At 47.1% G+C, this 24720-nt stretch overlaps 1 protein-coding gene across 1 annotated transcript in view; it reads right to left on the bottom strand.

Annotated features, from left to right (window-relative positions):
- Pcnx2 (pecanex 2) overlaps positions 1–24720 on the bottom strand; it is a 142365-nt gene that overhangs the window by 110448 nt on the left and 7197 nt on the right. The window contains exons 2-8 of the mRNA XM_028767767.1: positions 24468–24673; positions 23110–23230; positions 21647–21683; positions 18768–20039; positions 9626–9773; positions 8626–8771; positions 6134–6227 (exon numbers count right to left, since the gene is read on the bottom strand). Coding sequence (XP_028623600.1) covers positions 6134–6227; positions 8626–8771; positions 9626–9773; positions 18768–20039; positions 21647–21683; positions 23110–23230; positions 24468–24673 — 2024 coding nt within the window. The remainder of the gene's footprint in view (positions 1–6133; positions 6228–8625; positions 8772–9625; positions 9774–18767; positions 20040–21646; positions 21684–23109; positions 23231–24467; positions 24674–24720) is intronic.

Here is a 24720-nt window from a genome sequence, read left to right as displayed (position 1 = left end):
GAATGAATGCAAAGCGGCTTGTCTATAGTCTGATCAAACCACCATTTTTACTTTTTTACACAGGGATTATACACACACACAAAAGCAGGATGTGGGGAAGGGGATGATGCAGGAGTGTAGGTGTTCAGGGGGAGTACAGATATTTTCTAGAACAGAGTATCAGCTGGGTGAAGGTTCAGGAGACAGGTCACTATGACTCTGCCTATGATTTACTTGTCCTTATCCAAGTTGGTACTATCCACCAAGGCTACCCAAGGTCTATGACTATCCACAAGACCTATGACTACTTGTTCTCATCCAGACTGGTAAATTTCCACCAAAGTTGCCTGTTTACAATATCTTATAGCTATCTGTTTCAGTGTTTTTCCACAGAGACCCAAGACTTTGTGTTAGCAAGCTGACTTAGGCCTATTGCTGGTTTTAGGCCTTCAGTGTATAAGCAAGGCTGTCCCTGACAGAATGTCCTGATGGAGCCTCTACATCGGGCACAAGTAAGTGGTTCTGGTCTCTCTGTTGCCTCCTCTTGATGGGGAACTTGGCCTGAGTCTCCCTGTTAGGTCGCAAGATGGCTGCCAGCCTTTCCATAGATAATGCTTTGGCTCTGACTACTGTGGTGAAGGAGGTCCAGCATCCATTCATCATCACCTCACAAAGACTCAAACAACAGATCAGCTTCTCTCTCAAGGAACCTCTTCCGCTAGCTTTGGCTGAGTCCTTATCACAAGCACACATTGTCACCTCTGTTGGCTCCTGGGCAGCCTGGAGGGACAGCTCTGTGATTAGCAAGACTGTACCTCAAGTAGAGCTGCTCCTCAGGGCCTATCCTCCTCCTCTAGGCTGTGGCAGCTGCACCATTAAAGGATCATGAGACCTCTACTGTGCTAATGAGAGAGCCTTACACTCCAGGACTGTTTATTAGGGGTGTCAAGGGACCGCCCCATTGCTTCTGAAACATCTGAGGGAAGGAGAGAGACCACTCTCTGGAATGACCTTCTCAGTGACACCACAAGGTCTCCATCAGCCTGAGGCTGGGTTGGTCTCAGGTCAACTAGTTCTCCTCAGGGTGAGAGCGGAGGATCGAACACTCAGAGAAGCATGAGGGGGGAGGCTGGTGGTATAGGGGTGACGAGATGAGCTAGCCCTGGAAGGGAACAAAAAGGCTGAAGTTGAGCTGGGCCCTGGTGGCTCCAACCTGGAATTCCAGCATTGGATGGCTGAGGCAGGAGAATATCTGGAAGTCTGAGGCTAATCTGGGTTACACAGTGTGAGGTTCTGTTCGAAACAACTGAACTAGCTTCTTTGCTGGGTTGTGTATGACAGGGTTGGGTCTGGGGTCAACAGAAAGGGGTTAGCATCCCTGTGCTCTAATGGCTCTAGCTCCCCTAACCATCTGCAGATGCTGCAAAGGGTCACAGAACAATCCAAGGGTAATGCTGCTTTCTCCAGTGACAAAGAAAGTATCACTGGAAATTCCTCATCCTCATCAGATTTTAAAACAAGTGTTTTCTGCCCCCTGGTGACTGTATCTCTTCTGCCTGCCCTTCCCATGGCTCCAGGTCCACTGTGGGATGGATGGGAAGGGCAACAGGGAGGGATGCCATGCCATAGGACAGAAGTTAAAACAGGCTCACTGGCTGTGGAGGACACTAAAGGACAGCAGCCCGATGGGGGATGGAAGGAGGGGTTCTGACAGGGAGTGGACTTTGATGTGGGATCAACTCCCCTTTCACAAGACAGCACAAATGAGGGGAAGCCTCTGTGAGGCCGGCAGAGGGAAAGCAAGTGGATGGAGACTGCCCTCTTGTGGCAGCCAGGGGTGTGTGCAGCCACCAAAGCCTCAGCTTCCGCTTGGAATTCCATTCCTGGAATTCTGGGCCTGGAGAGAAACAGCGCCTCTTAACCATGTTTCTGAGACCCCAGGATGAGGACCACTCCAGAAGGAGGAGTGATCAACACAGACTGTGAAACCAGAGAGTGTGCGGGAGAAACCACAGGAAGGCCCGCTCCGGGACCATCACCCGGCACTCGGTGTGATCAAAGCCAGCAAGAATTTTCAAGTCGCTAACTCTGATGCAGCAAACACACATCTCTCCTTCAAATCAACAATGACACAGCCCGAGAATAAATATCCCTAATGAGAGATGAAGTGTGCTGTCAGAAGTGCAGTTGCTAGGGTTCGCTGAGGAGCCCCACACCTCCCTGTTCTGAGAGCCCATCAGTCTCACTACAGCGGTCCCCACCCCCTGCCCTTCCAGACTCAAGGTCTTCACTTTCTTGGAATAAAGCAAAAATCAGGCAATTACTTCAGGAATGTCTCTGTCTGCTTCTCGTCTTTGGAAGCCAGGTGTTGCTCCCTTAATCATCAGAGCTGTGGTCTGAGGAGATGGCTCAGTCGATACAATGCTTGCCACCCAAGCACGAGAACCTGAGTGTGAGCCCCAGAACCCACATACAGAAGAAGTCAGACGTGGTGTGACACTCTTGTAACCTCAGCCCTCGGGAGACAGAAGGAGATGGATCTGTGGCTCACACTGGCCAGCAAGCCCAGCCTACTTGGTGAGGCTCAGGTCTCAGTGAGAAGCCCTCCCTATCTCAAAAAAAAAAAAAAAAAAAAAGCATGGTGGCGGCCCCTGAGGGATGATACGGGCACAGTGTTAACTTCAGGGTTTGGGTCTTTCAAAGGAAAACACCAAAATTTGTAGACAAAATAGAAATTTTCATTGAACAAAGAATAGAAACTCTCATTCTGGCTTAATGGTGGATGAGTGTATCAGCCTAGTAACAGGAATCAGAGGCAGGAGGAATGCAAGTTCAAGACCATCCTGGGCTACATGTCTCAAAACTCAAACAAAGGCTCAGTCAATGAAGTGAGTGCCCTGCAAGTTTGAGGACCTGGGTTTTTGATCCCCAGAACCCACACTGTGAAGTATGATGATGTGACATTTAACCCCAGCCCTGAGGAGACAGAGACAGGTGCGTGTTCCTGAGGCTCACGGGCCAGCCTGGCCTGCTAGGAGAATTCCAGGCCAATGAGACACCCTGTCTTAAATGATATTTAAAGTTCCCTTCTGGGCTGGAGAGATGGCTCAGAGGTTGAGAGCACTGACTGCTCTTCCAGAGGTCCTGAGTTCAATTCCCAGCAACCACATGGTAGCTCACAACCATCTATAACGAGGTCTAGTGCCCCCATGTATGCATGTGTACAACACACACACACACACACACACACACACACAGAGTTTAGGGTGGAGAGTGGGATTTTAGTTACAAAGCCTTCAAGGAATAGCAGATGTCTGATGTGCAGTGAGAATCATTTCAACTCTGAACATTTGTTAACCACCCAGGCAACTTCTTCTATTTCCCGGGCTGATGACCTACGTCCGGATCAGGTTTCAGGCAGATCAGCTCACTTTGGGCTCTGAGTTAGTAAATCAGTCCTACGTTCTGGTCAGTTAAACATGAAGTGGATTTATTGTCAGGCAGCATTTCCCAGCAGCCCCTAGAAACGCTGCGATTTGGGTTCCTGGGGAGAGCAGAGCACAATCAGATATCATTCCCATAGGCACCTGCTTGAAGAACAGCTAGCATGTGACTCAGGGTGCTCTGTGAGCCTCTGCGGTGGGGGGAGGCTGCTGGTCTCACAGTGTTTGGGGGGCCAGGAAGGGAAATGAACTTCCTCTCTCGGCTTCCTCAGGAATTCCCAAAGAGACATGGAAGTTACATGGATCACAAGTCCCCATTCAGAGCATAGCATCTGGGACATAAAACAGTTCTGTGACGACCTGGCCTCACAATGGCTGAGAGTCACCTTCCGGCCAGTAATGGGATCCAGCAGTTTTACAAGCTAGTTGGAGGAGCTCCCAGCCACTGAGGTCACCTTAGAAGGGAAGACCTGTTCTTCCAGAACCTTCTATGGTGAACAGCTTATAGAGCCTTAATAGGCTTCCTTCCCATCATCTCAAAGTCAACATTGGTATTTGCTGTGGGCGGAGGAATCAGAACTTAACGGCCTTAAGAGCGAAGGACAGAATATTAAGTACACACACCAAAGCTGCCCTGGGTGCCAAGGCGTTGGATCACAAGCTGCTGGGGAACACCATGCTCTTAGATACCCACTTCATAAACAGGTAAAGTCCACCTGCTGAGAACGGGCTTCTTCCTGGACAGATGCCAGGAAATGCCAAGGTTGACTATAAGGATAAGCAATCGTGAACTTTGTCCTCTTTTCTAAGCAGAAGAAACCTGACACTGTGGCGAGCCCTCCACAGCAGGCAGGCACTGTCCTGAATGCTGTCTAAGAGTGTGCATCTGTGTGTACACGTGTGTCCATGTTCATGTATGCATGTGAGTACATGTGTGTGAATGTGTGTATGTGCATGTGTGTATGCATGTGTATGTACACATGTGTGCATGTGTGTGCATTCAAGTGTGTATGCATGTGTGCACGTTCGAGTGTGTATGCATGTGTGCATGTGTGTATGTATACACATGTATGTGCATGTGTGTGCATTTGTGTGTGCATATATGTGTTTGTGCATGTGTGCATCCATGTGTGGGAAGAAAGTACAATTATTCAGAAGAAACACACAAAAGCAAAGCTCATGACTTTACTCTGGGATAAAATAAGAGGCTTTTGTTTGTTCTGAATTTAGCATAAGAACATGTCGCCCTGCCTCTGGGAAGAGGATGTGCAGGTCCCAGCCCTGTGACTTCCTGCCGTCGAAGGCATCATCTGAGAAAGCTGCTGTCCTAGATAACGCTCAGAAACTGCAGTCATGGCATGTGCTAACGAGAGAGTTGAGTGGTGGATGGACGTCCTTCCTTTAGAGTGCTCAGTCATTCTGCTTGTCTCTGGCTGGGGAAGCTCGCTTTGATTGATGCCTACGCTGGTACCTGAGACTGGAGGAGGAAAACACAGACTTTGTCCCTCCAGGACTGACTGGGTAGAGTGGGAAGGATGAGGTGGTAGGAAGGAGAAGACCTCCAGGTACTGGCATTTTTGATCAGGTGAGAATTTGTGATGGGGGGGGGAGGGTCACAGTATCAATCAGAGAACATTCCAGAGGCGGCTACATGACAAGAAAAATGACGTTCTTCTGTTTAGGCTCCCTGAAAATCCCTAACACAACTGTGAAAAAACCCAGGACTCAGAAGCAGGAGACCACAGGAATTAGATTTTGTTTGTTTTGTTTGAGCCCAGGTCTCATGTAGCTCAGGCTGGCCGCATATAACTCAGGCTGTCCTCAGCACTGCTTTGCAGCTGAGGGTAGCCTTGGACTTCAGAGCCTCTTGCCTCTACTACTTCCCAAGGGTCAGGATTATAGGATTTCAGGATCACACCATGCTCTGTTTATGTAGCACTGCAGATGAATGGAAGGCTTCAACTCAGTCTCTCCGGTGGGGTCACGGCCCCAGCTTCTTAAAACACCATTTATAGCCTCCATGTGGGAAGCCCACAACGTGCCAATTACACCACAATAGTCCCTGTAATTCTTCAAACACATGTGCCGTTCTAATACACTCCGCACAACAAATTTACATCCACGTTTTCCACAAACAATGGAGGCTCACCCATTCAGATACTGGCCATACAGAGAGAGTCTCTGAGTCGGGGGGAACCTCAGACCTACTTCACAGCTGGTGAGCTGGACAGCTGGCCTTGTGCACTTCAGGGCCCCCTGTCCAGCTGTGCAGGCTGGTTCAGTACCGATGGAACTCACACAGCTAGGAACTACTTGCTGTTAAACACATTTTCAACGAAACAGAAAAGACACCTAGGTCATCTACCTGAACAAGAAGCACCCACATTTGCAGTGGGCCCTGGGGCAGACGCTGCACTGTCCTCTGGAGACCTGAGCTCTCAAGCTGCTGGGCTCAGATTCCCTCACACAGGTCCCCTCCCTGTCTCCATCTACATATCCTCTTCATCTTCCACTAGGGCCATGGCCACAAAAAAAAAAAATGGCTTTGCTAGGTTTTCTATAATGTCATATTTTCATTTCACACAAAACTCTGCCCTGACGGCTACAGATAAACACCTTTGCTCTCCCCCAAGCTAAGCACTCTCTTCAGGGGGAGCCTGTGGATCCCAGTGCTGTCCAGGATCAGAGACCTGGAGGCAAAGCCCACTCACCTGGCATGAGACACACAGTCAGGGTTCGACGATGGATGCTGGGAGGAGACTTCTTTCTGATTTCCAGACTTTAAGTAGCAGGATCTGACTTCCCCTGCAAAATCACAAGATTTGAGTAGAAAGTATCACCCCATCTGCGAAGCACATGCTCATTGCCACTGTCTTCAAGTTAAAGGCAGCCCTGTGAGGCTGTTTGTTGAGTGACTGGGTTTGTTTTGTTCTGTCTGACACTTGAAGCAGAACTTCATTATCAAAGGAGAATGACATTTAAAGAGAGTCACTAAGAAAGATGATCTGCCTGTTTACCTGGTGATCCCCACGGTGGTCACTAGTCACTGTGGTTGACCTACTTACCTACTTATTACTATTATTCTGTTAGATCCTCAATTCACATTTGTTTCCTGCTTTTTTTCTTTAGTTTTTTTTTCTTTCTATTTAAGTTTCTTTCCCTGTGGTGTCTAAGCTGGCCTCCAACTATTAATCCTCCTGCCTCAGCCTTCTGCTGGAATTTCAGGCATGGGCTACTACAACTAGTATTTTCTCAGGTAGCCCAGGCTGGCCTTTAATTCCTAATCCTTCTGTCATGGCTCTTAAACAATGGGATTACAGATTTAGTTAAGAGGTTCTGGGACTCTAGCCTAGTAAAAAGAGGCTCATTAGACATGTAGTTCAGATTGAGGCCAGAGTCCAGGTTGCCTCAGAGAAAGGAGAGCAAGCGTGGTCTTGACTGGGAGTCAGGCTAGTAAGAAGGAGAAAGAAGGGTGGAATTTATTAGGAAGGTTAAATTAGTTCTGCTGGACGGTCTGGGGTACTGAGGTATGAAAACCAGCTCCTGTCTAATGGAATTTCCTAGTCCCAAGGGACACCATCCCCTGGGGCCCAGGAAATGCAATTAAGTCCCTGACTGAGATACCCACCAAGTATCCCTTAGCAAACCAAAGCCAAGGCCTGGCCTCGACCTCCAGGATTCATTTTGCATTCTGGAGTGTGTGTGTGTGTGTGTGCGTGTGTGTATGTGTGTGCATATGTGTGTGTGTGTTACACGTGGTTGGTACATGCTCTAACACTGAACTATATCCCCAGCCTCTGACCTTCTGCTAACAGAAAGGCTGTTCTTAGCTCTGCAGACACACAAGACAATGAGCTAGAAAAAGTCACAGGAGTCAGAATCCTCCTGCGTACGCAGTAACTGACAATGGACCAGAGCCATGCAGACAGACAGACAGCACAGGCTTTCCCAAAGGCGGGTCCTAGCTTCTCATTTCCAATTTGTATGTATTTCTGTTTATGTTGGCGTGAGCGTATATAAAGACCCCAAAAAACTGGAAAGGAGAAGAAGAAAAAGAGACATCAAGGGAGTCAGGGAGGATAATAGAGGATTTCAAAATGGAAGGAGAATACTGTCGGATGGGAGGGCCCACACAGGATGGGGCCAGGGAGATGGAGGAAGAGCTGACCAGAACTACACTACTGTCAAAACCCATAAGGAAACCTGAATGCTTTGAATACTGACTGAAAAATAACTTAAAAAGATTCAAAAGGAGGTTAGTCAAGACCCATCCCAGAACAACCGGGGTCCAATGACTCTATCATTTGGTTGGAGATTCCTCAGGCAACTACTATAAATCATTTTTTATATGAAGGTACCAGACAAAGCTATGAGGATCATAGTTGTCTAACAAATATCTAATAAATATTTCCTGGGCACTGGCCCCGTGCCCTGCTGAAGTCTTCCCTTGGGAGGGAAAATATCATTAGTAGATTATTACAAGACAAGAAATAACAACTGTAACAGTGGAGATGGAAGTAAAGGAATGGGTGTTTAGAAAGAAAAACAAATATGTCCAGAGAAGTGGCTTACTGGGTAGAGAGTTTGCCTAGTACACACAGAACCTGGATTTCCTTCCTCAGGGCTTCATCTCTGCACTCAGGAAGGTTGAGTATCAGAAGTTCAGAGTTATTCTGAGCTATATAACCAGTTGGGAGCTTGCCTAAGCTACATAAAACCTTATGTCCGGAAAATAAATGAAGAATAAAGTTTTAAAAGAACAAAAGTTGCCAGGCGTTGGTGGCACACGCCTTTAATCCCAGCACTTGGGAGGCAGAGGCAGGTGGATTTCTGAGTCTGAGGCCAGCCTCGTCTACAGAGTGAGTTCCAGGACAGCCAGGGCTATACAGAGAAACCCTGTCTCGAAAAAACAAAAAAAAAACAAAAAACAAAAAAAGTTATATGCAGCTGGTTAAATCTAGTTAAATCTAAAGTCTGCCCAAACAATTCTCCTTGGAGATAAGACATAAAGGGTGAGTGACACGCTGTTGGCACAGTGAGCATAGCACATGCCAGGCAGTAAGGAGAGACACCTCTCAAGCATGACAAGGCAATCCCAGGACTGTCTGCCTGGTACTATATCTAACACTTGACTATGGACCAAGCAGAGCCCTGAGACAGCCATGGCTGTCCTGCTTCTTGCTCTCTAGGACTTAAGACTCACCGTGCTCATCAATGAAAACATGCATAGCATCCAGGGACATCTCCTCCTGCACAGACGTTTCTGGCCCACTGATGACCTGCAGCACTGAGCTGTCTTGTTGGGAAGTCACTCGGTAGATGATGTGCCTCTGCCGGCTGCCCTGGAAACTTAACACACATGAACGCTTTAAGGATGTGTACTGGGTAGTTTTATGTAACTCGACACAAGCTAGAGTCGTCAGAGTGGAGGAAACCTCAACTGAGGAGTCGCCTCCAGGAGATCTGGCTGTGGGAGAGCCTGTGTGGGGGGCATTTTCTCAGTTAGTGATTGATGGGGAAGAGCTGGTGGTCCTGGGTTCTCTAAGAAATCAGGCTGAGCTTGAGCAAGCAATGAGGAGCAAGCCAGTAAGCTGGACCCTGCTGTGGCTTCTGCATCAGCTCCAGCCTCTGAGATCCTGCCCTGACTCCCCTATGATGGTGAACTATTATATGGAATAGGGAATGAAATGAATCCTTTCCTCCCCAAGTTGATTTTTGGTTGGTCATGTTGTTTATCACAACAGTAGTGCCCCAAACTAAGACAGATGGTGAGGAGCTAGGGAGATGGCTTGGTGGTAAAGTGTTCACCATGGAAGTGTGAACATCTGAGTCCAGATCCTTAGGACCCATGTGACCCAAAGCCAAGCACTGAGGGACATACCAGGGCTGGGGAGGAGTCAGGGGGACCACTGGGATGCGGTCAGCCTGTGTAGTTAAACTAGTAAGTTCCAAGTTCAGTGTTCAACATCTGGTCTACATACGCACACACACACGCACACACATTCACACTCAAACACACTCACACACATACTCACACACTGACACACTCACACATATTCACACACACACACATACGCACACACACATGCACACTCACACCAGCAGGACTTCTCCTCTACCCTCTCCCAAAGCATGACAAGAAGCTTGTCTATAGGAAGAACTGCCTCACTATGCTCAGCCCTGAGTGACCAAGTTCTCCTTACAGTGCTGTGGTCTTGGCAGGCTGTGTGAACACCGGGCTGGCATTAGCAGGGTCTTGGCTTGGCAAGTCTGGTTTTCCTGGCTTGGGATCACGTTCGTTGGGTTTTTCATTCTCCACAGTTTCTTCCTTGGTCCCTGGGGAGGCGTGACCTGGAAGATACGACCTTCCATGTTAATAATGAGGACAATCTACCCAATCCTTCCAAGTGCTCAGGGGATAAACTAACAGCCCTGAAAAGAATGAAGACTCGGGCTTGGTGGCTAGGCCAATTATCCCAGCACTTGGCAGGCTGAGACAGGATGGCAGCTATGAGTTCCAGCCCAGCAGGGTCTACAGAGTGAGACTCTGCCTCCAAATAAAGCAAACAACAGAACTCCAAATGATCTGGGTGGGGCAGTATACACAGGAGGCAGAGGCAGGAGAAGCCCTGGGAGTTTGAGTCTAGCCTGGTCTACATAGTGAGATTCTGTGTCAAAGGACAAAGAGAAAAAAGGGGAGGGAAGGAAGAGAGGAAGGGAGGAAAGGCAGGTTTCAAGATAGATGTTTCTTTTACTAAGTATGAAAGTCTGTAAATATATTTGAAACACAGACACATATGTATGTTTGAGACAAGTTACTCAGGCATCTACTCTGCCAAGGGATTCAGAGGCTCTGTTGACCTGACTCAGAGACTCCATGATGTCCACTAGCATAGCTGTTGGAATTCCCACACACATACACTGAAAGCATCCTAACACACCAATGCTCAGACTGAAGAATGGAAGACTACTGTAGACCATGTTCCCGATCAACGGACCGCCTTAAAATCTCGCCAGCATTGTTCAGTTCACTCACTCTCTCCATGTCCATCTAGCTGGAGGCAGAATGCTCGCCCTGGGAAGGCAGACACTTCCTGATCACTGCCTTAGAGCAGTAGCACCACCTGCACTCACCCTTTGCTGGGACTACCTCAGGGTGAATGTTCAGGAATCAGCAGGTACAGATGGGAGGGAAGGGCTCATTTAAAACAATCATCTTTAGACAGTGGCTTAGACTAAGGGTCTTGGCTTATGCCACTATGCAAAATGAAGAGCTCTCCTGGCTTGTGTGTGGACACAAAGGTCAAAAGTGTCACTATCAGGGCTGGAGAGACGGCTCAGTGGTTAAGAGCACTGACTGCTCTTCCAGAGTTCCTGAGTTCAATTCCCAACAACCACATGGTAGCTCACAACCATCTGTAATGGGATCTGGTGCCCTCTTCTGGTGAGTCTGAAGACAGTGCCAGTGTACTCACATATATCAAACAAATCTTTTTTTTTTTTTTTAAGTATCACTATCTTCCGTGAAAACTGCCAGCCCTGTAGGGTCTCAGCCTAGATTTGAAGACAGGAACAAAAAGTCTGAACCTACAAGCCCTTTCAAGTCACACTGTTGAGGGGAAAGGGAGATAAGGTAGAAAAGGTAGGTACTGCTATGCACACATGGGGAGCTCAGTTTGTCCCCAGAGCCCACCAAGAAAAAAAAAAAAGACAAGCGTGGTGAAACACATCCATGATTCACGACATTGGTGTTGGGAGGTAGAGATAGGCAGGTCCCTGAAGTTTTCTGATCTGGCTGAATTGTGAACTCCAGGTTCAATGAGCGATTCTGTCTCAAAAAATAAGGTGGGAAGCAATAGAGAAAGACACCTCCTGCCTACTCTCTCTCTTTCTCTCTCTCTCTCTGTCTCTCTCTCTCTCTCTCTCTCACACACACACACACACACACACACATACACACATATGTATAAATGCATAGGCATACATGAATGCACACAGTCACACACATACACAGGCACACACAAATACACACACATTCACACACACAAGAATATGCACCCATGCGCATACACACATTCACACACATGCACGCACAAAGTCACACACATATACAGGCACACACACATGCATATGCATACATGCATATGCACACACGCATACATACAGGCATACACAGGCATGCACACACACATGTACAAACATACACACATGCATATAAACACATGCACATGGATACATGCATGCACACAGGCGCACACACAGATACACATGGGCACATACACATACATACACACACATGGGGACATGCACACATACACACACTCACACACGACATGCCATTGGACTGGACTACAATGACTGCACTGTCTGAGGACATCACTCTCACTGCCACCACAGTCACTCCTTAGAATTTTCCCTGTTGCTGGAGGAGACTGCCAACTTCTGAGGTGGCCCTGACGCTGAGCATTCCCAGAACGTCAGTGGCAAGTGTCTCTGGCACATGAAAGAGTTCAGATTTCATTTGACAGTCTGTCAGGCTGCTAATGCTCACAATTGTCAAGGAAAGTGTGACACCAAAACAAATAATCATGTCAGGCTCGTCTCAGGAGACACAGAGTGGTATGGAAGGCAGCTCCCACACCACACTGCCAGTTCTGGGGACATCTGCTCATCTCTAACATCTTAAGACATTCCTGAGGCCAGTATATGGACACCTTCCCAGCCCTCTCAGTCCTGACATTTGTTCTTATACCAAAGCACACTGGAGGTTTTATTTTCCTAGATGTGAAATATTTTTCATAAAATGAGCCAATACAAAAGATATCCTGTCTTAGTTAGGGTTACTATTTCTGTGAAGAGATGCCATGACAAGAGATTCTTATGAAAGAAAACATTTAGTTGGGGCTGGCTTATGATTCAAAAGTATAGTCCTCGTCATCATGGTGAGAAGCATGGTGCATGCGGGCAGACAGAATGCTGGAGAGGTAGCTGACAGTTTTACATTTGGATCAGCAGGCCCCAGGAACAGAACGCCACTAGGCCTATCTTTGGTTCTTAAACCCCAAAGCCCATCCCTGACAGGATTCTCCAACAAGGCCACACCCACTCCAACAAGACCACACCCACTCCAGCAAGGACACACCCACTCCAACAAGGCCTCATCTCCTAATAGTGCGACTTTCTATGGACCTATTGGGCCATTTTCATTCAAATCACCATAATCTATAACTATACATTTACTTTAAAGATGAAAGCTGTCAAATGCCACTAGATAATCTCCCAAAATAGTCACATCTGTAGCTACAATGTGGCATATTACAAGATCCTTGCAAACTTAAAGTGTTTCACCTTCCCAAATCATCCCCAAATAGTCACATCTGTAGATACAATGTGGCATATTAACAAGATTCTTGCAAGCTTAAAGTGTTTCACTTTCCCGTGGTGTGGTTATTTCTTTAGAACTGAACCACTTTCTCTGGGATAGAAGCTCACAGCTGGAGGACACTTAGAAGCGTCACAGGGCTCCTCTCTAAGGTTTCAAGAAAACTTAGGGTTTGGAGATATTTTTTCAATTGACAGTCTGTGGAGGAGACTCTGTGATCTGCCATGCTGCCTGAAAGTTGTGCAAGAAACCCAGAGATGAAGCTTTGGTGAGACGTCGCTCAAGGTGGGAGGGCTTTATGGTGCTGCAGCTGCCTTTCAATCACCCATACTTCCATCAGTAACAGCAATAAGCTCACTGCTCACTAAACTAGGCTGGGGTGAAAGGTTGCTTTGGTCAGTCCTTGATGTCCTGTCTGAAGCATACAGACAGCTAGCTGTTCATGTCTTCCTGAGGAAAATATCACACCTATGTCATAAATAACTGTTCAATTAGTATCTTTGTGTAGCACATTTAGGGTATGGTTTTATAGAATTTGCTAGAAGCTCAGAGACTGTGCACGCAAAAGAATGATGAGCAGTTAATATACAGAGATCTCTAGTCAATAGCCAAAGCAACAGGCAACTTTCAGCCTCAGCCCAGGATTAGACTTAGCATGGGAGAATTAGCCTGTTAGAAGTCGGGCCACCACTAGCCAACAGTTCAGGAAGCCATCCGAGTTCTGTGACATTTAGCTCCACATGGGCAAGACCTCTCTGTAGGCATAGATATCACAACCTTCTGTAATAAGGGTTCAACCTCCCCTCTAGTACACAACCCACAAGAAGTAGTGGAAAAGAAAGGTTGTTAGGATATGGGGGAAGTGGACTTATTTAGAAATAGTTCTTTGGGGAGATTCTAATCTTCGTTGTTCTCAATCCAGTCCACTAGCAAATGCCAAGTGGGAGTTAGCAGCTACAGTCCAGTCCACTCAGTAGACACCACACAGGAATCAGCAGGGGCAGTTCAATCCAGAAGAAACTTCGAGGCTCACCCCAGTCCTCCTTGGAAGCAGCAAGAAGCCACAGGAACCTCACAAGAAGTTGTTTGCTGAGTTTCTCTCTATGTTGTTACCACAAGTGAAACTCAACAACGCATTATAAGGCTAACCAATATATGTGTGTCGTCAGCGGAAGACTAGCAAGGCAGAGCAAGGCAAACCAATGCTCGAGCTCCCATTGTCTGTGGGGTCATGTTTATAGTCTTTCTAAGAATCATGTGTCCTTTCATGTGTCAGCTATACCAAAACATCCCTTCACCTGTGTCTGCTCAAGCAAAAACATTCTTCCATGTGTTTGTTTTAGCAAAACATCCTTCCACCTGTGTGCCCCAGCAAAATATCATTTGACATGACTGACTTTCCAAAGGCACCAGAAGTTTCCACTTTACCTCTCAGTAACAGAGCTTACTGTATCTCTGTCACTGTTTTCATAATTGCGAGCAAAGAAAGCCAAACTCTCAACCTCACCAACCACACAAGATAGCCTATGTCCATCTGCTTCAGCCATCAGCTTCTATCCAGGGCAGACCAGAAGCCCACCCCACCCATCCTCACCAAGGAACTGTGTATGACCTTCCTAGCTTTAAGTGCTGCCCAGACGAACTTATCCCCTTGCCCTGAGGAAACCTTTGCTTGTTCTGAGCTGGTGGCTGTGGGTATCTTTATTTACACACAAAAGGGACAAACATGAAACTGGACAAACTTTTTGTTGTTATTATTGTTGCTTTGGAATTAGTCAGAGTCTCAATATGCATCCCAGGCAGGCCTCAATCCTACTGCCCCAGACTCCCGAAACCCAGGACAATAAGCATGTCCCACCACACTCAGCTCTAGGCTTTGGGTGGTGTATGATTTGCCACAGCCTTGAGGTGAAGGAGGATGTGAAGGCTGAGGACCATTTGCTGCCCTTCCTCCCATAGCTCAGCTGATGGAGAGCATCCTAGGGTGAAGTAGAAGCTCCATCCTCATCCACTCAGATCCAAGGTCAAGCTGCATCCTCCTGTCAATCAGGACTGTGACTAGAAGAGATACCTGAGACTTCCGATGTCACCTCACAGTCGCGTTGCCCCATGTGTCCGTTCTGGAACTGAACATTCAGATTACAATAACTAGTTATTCTTCAGAAACAGAATAGCACACAGCTGGGGTAAATCTCAAGCGGCTCGAGGCCACTGAAGCCTCTCTGATGCTAACAGTCTCCAGGCACAAGGCTTGCTTTGCCCTTTCTCTTCTGAAGGAGATACAGTCTGGTCCCACTGCTGAGGCAGAACAGGAAGAGCGGGATCACAGAGACAGGAAGGAAAGGAAGCTGGAGGCTGTCTGAAGCCTTGCTCCTGCTCACAGACTGTGTGCCAGCATTGTTAACGTTTGCCATCAAAGTTGACGACAGACAATATTCCTTTTCTATAGAGATGCCTGAGTAAGAATGTTAAATAACAATGACTCCTTGATGAAGATCTATATATGGCCTTATCCCTGTCCAGATGTGTCCCTAAGTTTTCCAGAACTCTCACAAACAAGAGTATGAACTTTTGTTTACAGTGAAGACATCTGTTCTGATTTGCTTCTCTGTTGATGTCACAGAACACTCTAAACAAAAAGCAATTTGGAAAGGAAACGGTTTATCTTCGCATACAGATTACAGCCGACCACTGAGGGAGGCCAAGGCGGAGGCCACAGAAGAATACTGCTTACTGGCTTGCTTCCCCTGTCTTGCTGATGTCTTTCTTATACACCCCAGACTTACCTACTTAGGAATAGCACACACACAGTGGGGTGGGCCCTCCTTCATCAATCAGTAATTAAGAAAAGGCCCCACAGACACATCCACAGGCTAACCCCATGGAAGCAATTCTGCAAATGAGGCTCTCTCTTCCTAGGTGTGTCAAGCTGACATTAGTCATCAAAACAGCTTACCTTCCCCTGTGGCCTAGGGTTTACCTCATCAACTGTGGTTCCATGCTGTGAACTCTGGGGACCGCCTCAGCATCTCACCTATGTTCCTCAGCAACCCCTTGCAAGGTGACCGGAGAAACCACCAAAGCGACTACATACAATTCTTCAGAGACTTTTGAGGGTGACTCTCCTGAGATGCCCACACACTCTCTTGGGTGTGCATTTCTTTTCCTAAATGCTTCTCCATTACCCACCACATTCACATTGATTTTAAACTTTTTCTCTGACAAGTTCCAACCCTGTTTTATGCTAGCTCATCCTGAAGTCTCCATCTAGGGTATGGTCAAGGATCCCAACTTCACTTGAGTAATGGTCTCTGAAAAGGTCACCTCAGGCTGTGCAGGTGACAGCACGGAGCTGAGTCTCTGGCCCATGCCCTTTGGCCACAGTCACTTCCTCCTTTGGGATCACACAATCTCAACAGTCGGGCCTGCTCCACTCACACAACACCCTTGCTGTGGGTTGAATGGAAAATGTCTCCTGTAAGCTCAGATGTCTGAACGTTTGGTCTCCAGTTAGTGGTACTGTTTGGGAAGTATGATTTGGATGAAAATAGCCCCCATAAGCTTATCTATTTGAATGCTTGGTTGCCAGTTGGTGGAGCTGTTTGGGAAGGATTAGAAGGTGTGGCTATGTAGGAAGTAGTTTATCTATCACTTGGGGTTTGAGGCTTTAAAAGCCCATGCCATTCTTAGTCTGTCTCTCTGTCTCTCTCTTCTCCCCCACTCCCACCTCAGACTTGGGGGTAGAAATGTGAGTTCTCAGCTATATACACCTGTATGCACATGTGCACACAGAGCGAGGGGTGAATATCAGCTATCGTCCTGGGTTAGCCTCACCTTTGTTTTGAGACAGAGTCTTTCACTGAATCTAGAGTGAACTTGCCAGTTCAGCTAGGCTGGATGCCTGGTGGGTCCCGTCTCCATCTCCCCAACACTGCAATTACAGGTACTCACTGCCATGTCTGGGTTTCTTTTCTCCATGGGTTCTAGGGCATCAGACTCAGACCCTCATACTCACATGCAGGCATTTTACCAACTGACTCATCACCAACAACCCTTGTAGTTTCCTTAAGAGAAATGTGCTTTGTGCTGAATGTCCCTGGAAGGCATCTCACCTGCCTTCCAGATAGCTGTTTTAGAGTTGTTGGGACTGTAGGAATTGGAACTGCAGGAAAACAGTTGCTTCTTTCCCTGGAAATAAACATTTTTGGCTCCTAGAGAAGCTAGAAGCTCATTGTAAAGCTTTCAGTTTCCTGTAGAGTGAGCAGAGGCAGGTGAGGTCTCCCCAATAAAACAACAACAACAACAACAAAACCACAATCTGGAAATGCTCCAAGATCCAGAAATGTCTGTGTAGCAACATCTATTGAAAGAGAAAAATGACCCCTCATGTGACAAGGCACAGTTAGAACACAGGAGCATACAGCCATCCATGGCTGCATGTGGGGTAGAGCCAGAACATAAACAATCATGAACATACACGTAAATATCACAGGCTTAGATCTTACCCTAAAAATATTTCCTCGTGTGTAACTGAATAGACTAAATCTTAAAAACAACACAAATCTGAAACAAGTCATTTCCCAAGTGTGATGGTTTGAATATGCTTGGCCCAGGGAGTGGCACTATTAGAGATGTGGCCTTGTTAGAGTGGGTGTGGCCTTGTTGGAGTGGGTGTGGCCTTGTTGGAAAAAGTTGGTGTGGTCTTTGAGACCCTCCTCCTACCTGCCCAGAAGACAATGTTCTCCTGTTTGCCTTCAGAACAAGATGTAGAACTGCCAGCTCCTCCAGCTCCATGCCTACCATGTTCTCACCATCGTGATAATGGACAGAACCTCAGAACCAGTAAGTCAAGCCCAATTAAATGTTGTCCTTTATAAGAGTTGCCTTGGTCATGGTGTCTCTTCACAGTAGTAAACCCTCACTTAGACACCAGGCATGGATGAGAGATGCTCACCACAGCTCAGAGTCAGCCCATGTGATAAGTATGGTAGCAGAATTAAGCTGCATGGTGGGGGAGACACTTTCCTCACAAGCATGCAGAACTGAGTTCACAGTTTCAGAACCTATGAAAAAAAGCTGCGTGCAGTCGCAGTTGCCTACAATCCCAAAGCTACAAGATGGGAAGAGGAGAATCACAGAACCCTGGAGACTCACAGGCCAGCCAGCCTGGTCTCTGGAGTGAGGACCAGGACAATGAGAGACCCTGTCTAAAACAGAAGATGTAAGGTATCTGAGGTTTGTCCTCTGACCTCTGTACACATGCTGGTACACATACACTTATATGTGCACCCACATACATGAATGTGTATATAACTGTGCATGTAAGTATGCATGCATACAAACACACACACATATACACATATACACACATTCACGCATACATATACACACACACATATAAACATTCATACATATACACATATTCACATATACATATACACACATACACACCTACATATACACACATACACTCATGCTCATATATACACACATATACACACATTCACACATACATATACACACATACACACCCACCTACACACATATATATACACACACATATATATATACACATACACACATATATGCACATATACACACATATACACATACACACATACATATACACACATACACACATATACACACATACATACATATATACACATATATGCACACATATATACACATACACACATATATACACATACACACACATATATACACACATACACACATACATACACACACATACACACATATACACACATGTATACATACATACATATTCACATATCCACACATACATATACACACATACACACATATACACCCACATATACACACACACACACACAAGCAACAAAAGGTTCCCTGAGAGCTGACACCAAGGTCAGATAACACAGGCAAAGGACTGACACCCCTGCTGTGACGTCATCAGAGAGAAACAGTTGGAGCCTCACCTTCAGGACCCTGATTTGCTCCTTTCTGCTCTGCTGCGGAGTCGGACGCCATCACCTTAGATGTACTGATGGATTCCAACAGGGAGACAAACTCCAGGAAGTTGGACTCATTTGGAATCTCTCCTTCCTTGGCCTCCAGGTCTGATTTGGAGGTTGGGATGGGTTTCTCGCCGTCACTCACCACCTCTTTGGCGCTCCGACTCAGGAAGACATCGGTCCCACTGTCCACACTGAGCACACGGGTATGCCTTTTCTCATGGCTGCTCTTACAAGAGGCTGGGTCAAGGTTTCCCTGGCCCTCTCTGTTCCCCTCAGGCTCAGGATCCACACTGGATGTGATTGTCGCAAGTGTGGGACCTGGGGTGGGACTTCCGTCCTTGGTGCTATACTCCCCAAGCCCAGAGCCCGGACAACGATCAGGTGACATCACATCCATTCTCTTTAGGGTACTTTCTCCTCCATTCCCTTCAGAACAAGAGACGCCTCTTCCTCCTCCATCCTCTGTTAACTCGAGGGTGATCAAAGGGATTCTGACCTGCTCAGGGTCTGCAGGACTGTCTCCTGGGCCAGCAGGTTCTGCATTGGGTCTGACACTGGTTCTGTCGGAGCTGGTTACCCTCAGGTGCAGGGAGTTCTCTGGGTCACTGACAGAGTTTGGGGTGCTGCTCATGGTGATTACTATCTTAATGGGTTCATGCAGACTCAGCGGCTCTCCAGGCTGAGAGGTGTCAATAAGAGTCACTGCTACCTCGCTGTCTGAGTCAACCACTTCCTGGTTCAAGGGCAGTTCCACCTGACCGGATGTCTGGGTCAGCTCCTCCTCTGTGGGTTTGGCTAGGACTGTGTTACACTGACAGCAGCTGCTGCTCAGGCTGTCCTGAGGTGATCTGCTCTGTGGCAGTGCCCTGGTGGGGCCCTGGGTACACTTAGGCTGTGGAATCAGAACTGAGTGCTCGCTGCCCCACGGCTGGAAGGAGATGTCAGTTTCTAATAAGTCATACTGAGACAATGACAGATGTGGCAACTTCTTCAAGGCTCCAGTGTTCACCAGGCCACTCTCAGACCTGTGGCGGGCTGGACGCTGGCCAGCGCTCCCTGGCTCTTTCCCTTTTCTTGCTGTGAAGATTTCTGTGGTAACTGGCTTCCCTGGGCATGCCGGTCTGGGAGTGGGTTCTGGTGTACGCCCCTGAGAGGCAGGTAGACTTTCTGACTTCATGCCAGGTGAGGTAGATGACACCAGGGCCTCAGGTTGATCCTCTGACAGAACGACACCTGAGATGGATGACAAGGTGACATGAGACTCATCTGTGGTGATGTTTAATACCTCAGGGTAAGACATTTAAAACCAAAACCAGCAACGAAGGCACCAAGATGTATGTTTCTCTCTCTCTCTCTCTCTCTCTCTCTCTCTCTCTCTCTCTTTCTCTGTGAGTGTATATGTGTGTGTATGCATAAGTATATGCGCACATGCATGAGCATGTGTGTATATGTGTGTGTACAAGAATGAGTGTGTGTGTGTGTGTATGTATGTGTATGTGTATACATCCATGAGTGTATGTGTGTGCATGTGTGTATGTGTGTATATATGTGTGTGCACCCATGAGTGTGTATATGTGTATATGTGTGTATGTGTGTGTGCACCCATGAGTGTGTATGTGTGTGCATACATGAATGTGTCTGTGTGTGTATATGTGTGTGCACCCATGAGTGTGTGTATGTGTGTGCGTGCATGAATGTGTTTGTGTGTCTGTGTGTCTGTGTGTGTGTGCACCCATGAGTGTGTATATGTGTGCATGCATGAGTATGTGTGTGCACATGTGAGTGTGTGTATGTGTGTGTGCATGTGTGCATAAGTGCATACACTGGCATGCATGATTGCATGCACATTCATGTGAACACCTATGCACTTGTTCCTGTATGTGGAGGACCAAGGTCAACCTCAGCTGCCATTCCGATGCCATCCACCTTGTTCTTTGAGACAGTGTCTCTCACACTGGCCTGAAACTCACCCACTGGGCTAGGCGCTGGCCAGTGAGCCTCAGGGATTTCCTGTCTGTCTCCTCAGTGCTGGGATTGTAAGTATGTACACAACACCCAGCTTTCTGTTCGGGTTCTGGGGATTTCACTTTTGTCCTCATGTTTATGTGGCAAGGACTTTGACTTCTGAACTGTCCTAGCCCCTGGGTGCTTGTTTGATAGAAATGTCCTTCTACTGTGGCTCCTGGGACATCTATATTTACAACTGTGACTCACACTTTTTTCCTTTGCTGTGCGGAGGCCTCAAGAGGCAGAGCAGTGTGGTTTAAATCACAGGTTCAGGCCTTGTGGTTGGGAAGGGCGGGGCTCTGCTCTCCACCACCCTCTCCTCTTGGGCAAGTTACTTGGTCCCTCTAAAGCAAGGGAAACAACTGTGATCCAGTGGGCAAGTTAAACAAGCTCCTTCCTTGCTCTGAGGGACCACTGTGGGCACCACAGAATGCTTAAGTATCATCCTGGCTTCTGCCTGCTCCATGTGGCTGCACTCTGTCCTCATTGTGACAATCAAAAAGCCTTTGGCATGGTCACATGTCCCTCGGGAGCAGAACCCTCCAAGAAACACTCACAGCTTTGAACCTAACACCTTCACCTCAGAGCTGAAGGGGTAGCTCAGAGTTAAGAGTGCTCCCAGCTCTTGTAGAGGAGCCCATTTCAGTTCCAGCACCCAGCTCAGGGTGGTCTGGCACCCTCTTCTGGCCTCTGTGGACACCTGCACTTGTGGAAGTTTGTGCACATACAGAAATACACACATATACACATGACTAAAAATAAATCTTTTTAAAGGGTTTCATGTCTCCTAGGGTGCAGCTGTGAATACATATCAAACAACAGAAACACTCTACCTTTGAGGTCTTCTACTGTCTCCTGTGCCGGCAACTCCTGAAGAATCAGAAAGCAAACATCAAGATAGGATTCGGCTCACTGTACATTCTACACAGTCCCCACAGCCGGCCATCACCCTCCAGCGGCAGCTGAGTCTGGCCAACTGGTTCATAGGGAAGGGACACCTCAGGCTCTGTGCTTCTTAAGTGTTTATAAAACGGGCGAAAGCTATGGATTCTGAAACATGTTTAAGGGCAGACATCCTCCCAAGATGGTTGCATAGTGACAGAAAAGAGGAGGATGCTAACGAAGAAACAAAAACCCAAAGGAATAAGGCATTATCTATCGTGGATGGAGACCTGTAAAGCTACCCTATCTGAGAGGTGATGTATTGGGATTCCAAGAAGCAAGATTTAATGCAGAGAGCGGTGGAGAGAAAGACAGCAGTTCTTACAAGTGGGCAGTGTAAATGTAATTGTTGCTTTTACTTCCTCAGATGCAGTGAGGAGAGCCATACCCAAGCTTTATGAATACATGGCTTGGGTTGAGCCCAGAGTGTTTCTGTCTAACTATCCCTAGGCTGGAAGCTTCTAGCCTCCATACAATCTAATCTTCTGCAAGTCTTCAAGCCTAAGTCTTGAAGGCTTCAGCTGCCAGCCTCTGTCTGCAAACCCAGGCCTAGAATGTTTCAGCCTCTGAGACTTACTGCTGAACAGACTCACTCCTTTTGGCTCTTCCTGAGCCCTAGTTCACTGGCTCCACTCAACTGTACTGGCTCAAACTCCTCTCAAACTTCTCTTGAAGCTGACTGATTCAAACTTGTTTCTCTCTGCTTCTAACTCAGTTGTTCTGCCTGGAGAAACAGCCTTTGAACTCCACAAACTGAGAACTGAACAGAACTGCTCTGAGCTGAACTGATTCAACCTTCTCTCCCTCACCGGTGGCTTTCAAACCACCTCCCTTTCCTGTCCATTCTACTGAGAGATGGGCATGTCCTATCTCTGACTCATTCTGTCAAATCTTTCTCTGGTTTGTCACTTTGTCTGCCCCTTAGTTAGATGTCATTGTTTGGGATTAAAGGTGTACTGATGGTGTGTCTGTATTCCAGCCAGAGGGATCAAAGGTGTGTATTCCAGTCAGATCCTATCTTTGGATGTGATCTCTTGCCCGAGCAGACATGTTGCTGGATTAAAATTCCTCTGCAGGGAAGCACTGACAAGCTGATGACTTTATGGCTGACTGGAGAAGAGAAAAGGAGGGTAGAGGTTTGCACCATGGTTCTCTGACAGGGAATATAGCATGAGAGGCTGCTGGTTTTCTGGAAAGACACAGTAGGTGAAGTCTGATGTCCCAAGTGTACCCAGGGACCATTTCCACAGCCCACAGCATAAGAAACACAAAGAGCCAATACAACCAGCCCTGCCCCCCAAGGATGCTCCACGCTAGGGAGTGAACGCCAAAACAACAGGAAGGGATCACCAACCAATGGCCCCGAGGAATGCTGGGAGTGGACACTCTGCCCTCGGGAGCTGCAGCAGAGGGGTGGTGTGGTCAGGCTCCCTCGAGGCTCTTCCTTCTTGGTGCTGTGAATCTGCCTGTTATTGCTGACCCAGGGTGAGAAAGAGCAGATGTTACCAGAGAACCAGCCTCTTCCAATAGTTGTCTCTCCAACTATTCCTCTTGGGTCTATTCTTTATATACAAATCTTATTTTTAACAGCACATAAACTTTCCTCTAAAATTAGAAGACTCATTCTTATCCATCCTTCCTCCCTTTCTCCTTCCCCACTTTGTGCGTGTGCGAGCTCTCGTGCCCGCACACATGCATGTATGCACACAAGCGTGAGCATGTGTGAATATATGTTTATGTCTCGGTGTTTGTGTACATGTGGGAATGTACCTGTGGAACCCAGAGAGAGCTCAACCTCAGGTATAGAGCAGCTGCCAACTACTTTGTTTGTTGAAACAATGTTTCTCATTGGTCTGGAACTTGCTGATTTGTCTAGGCCAGAGGCCAACAAGCTGTGGGGATCTGTCTGCCTCCAGAATCCCCAACAATGCGATTACAAGCTTCTATCATCTAACACTGTGCCTGGCTTTTTACATGAATTCTGGGGATCAATCCCAGCTCCTCATGCATCCTCCCCTGCCTGGGAGACACACCTTCAAAGACAAACTATAAAAAGTGAAACAAGCTTTATATCCACAAGTTTCCCTCAAGCTCCGATTCTGGACCTCACTCTGTGTGACCTCTGGCTCAACACACACTATTCCTGAAGAGTCTTTGGTGTACTCTGTGAATCTAAAAACAAGATAAAATACTTAAATAGACTATTTTACATTGTTTAGCCTAAGCCAGATGAGTTTCAGATCCTAGTGTAAAGCTAGATTGAAGACCAGATAAAACATCCAGATTGTTTAAAAAAAAATCAATTCTATTAATTTTAGTTTTAAATATAAGCAAAGTATACAGACCCATGTCTGCCTGGAATCTTTACCCTTATATATAACTCATAAGTAGAAGGCAACTTTATTTATTTATTTATTTATTTATTTATTTATTTATTTATTTATTTATATTTTGAGCCTAAGTTTTGAGTAGCACACATTGGCCTGGAACTCACTACACACCTATAGATGACCTTGAACTCTTGATGCTCCCACCTCCACCACGCACAAATCACAATACCAGATTTCTACCATGCCCAGCACTGAACCCAGGTCTTTTTGTTTGCTAGGCAAGTGTTCTGCAGGCTGAGATACAACCCCACCACAGCAGCAACATTGTAACTAAAAGCAGATCGTTTCCTTTGGGAGCACGTGCTCTTCTAGACAAGGATACCTTGGGTGTTTGTGCCTGGCCATGTGCTGGCTGCTGGGCTCTCCCTCTGGCCTCCGCTTGCTTCTCTTTCTTGGGGATCGGTGCTGGATTACTTCTCCCTTGTCGAACATGAGGTGCAGTCGGTAGCTGACAAGCTTGATGACTGCAAAGAAGATGGTCACAGAGCCGCAGTAGAACAGCGCAGTGAGGACATTTGGAGGGAAAGCCTGTGGGAGAGAAGAGGGAAGGGACACTCTGGCCGGCAGGCTTCCAT

This window comes from Grammomys surdaster, unplaced genomic scaffold, assembly GCF_004785775.1.
Source record: "Grammomys surdaster isolate TR1022 unplaced genomic scaffold, NIH_TR_1.0 181, whole genome shotgun sequence".
NCBI lineage: Eukaryota > Metazoa > Chordata > Mammalia > Rodentia > Muridae > Grammomys > Grammomys surdaster.
Note: the sequence above shows the minus strand (reverse complement) of the source record. Positions and strands in the feature narration are given on the sequence as shown.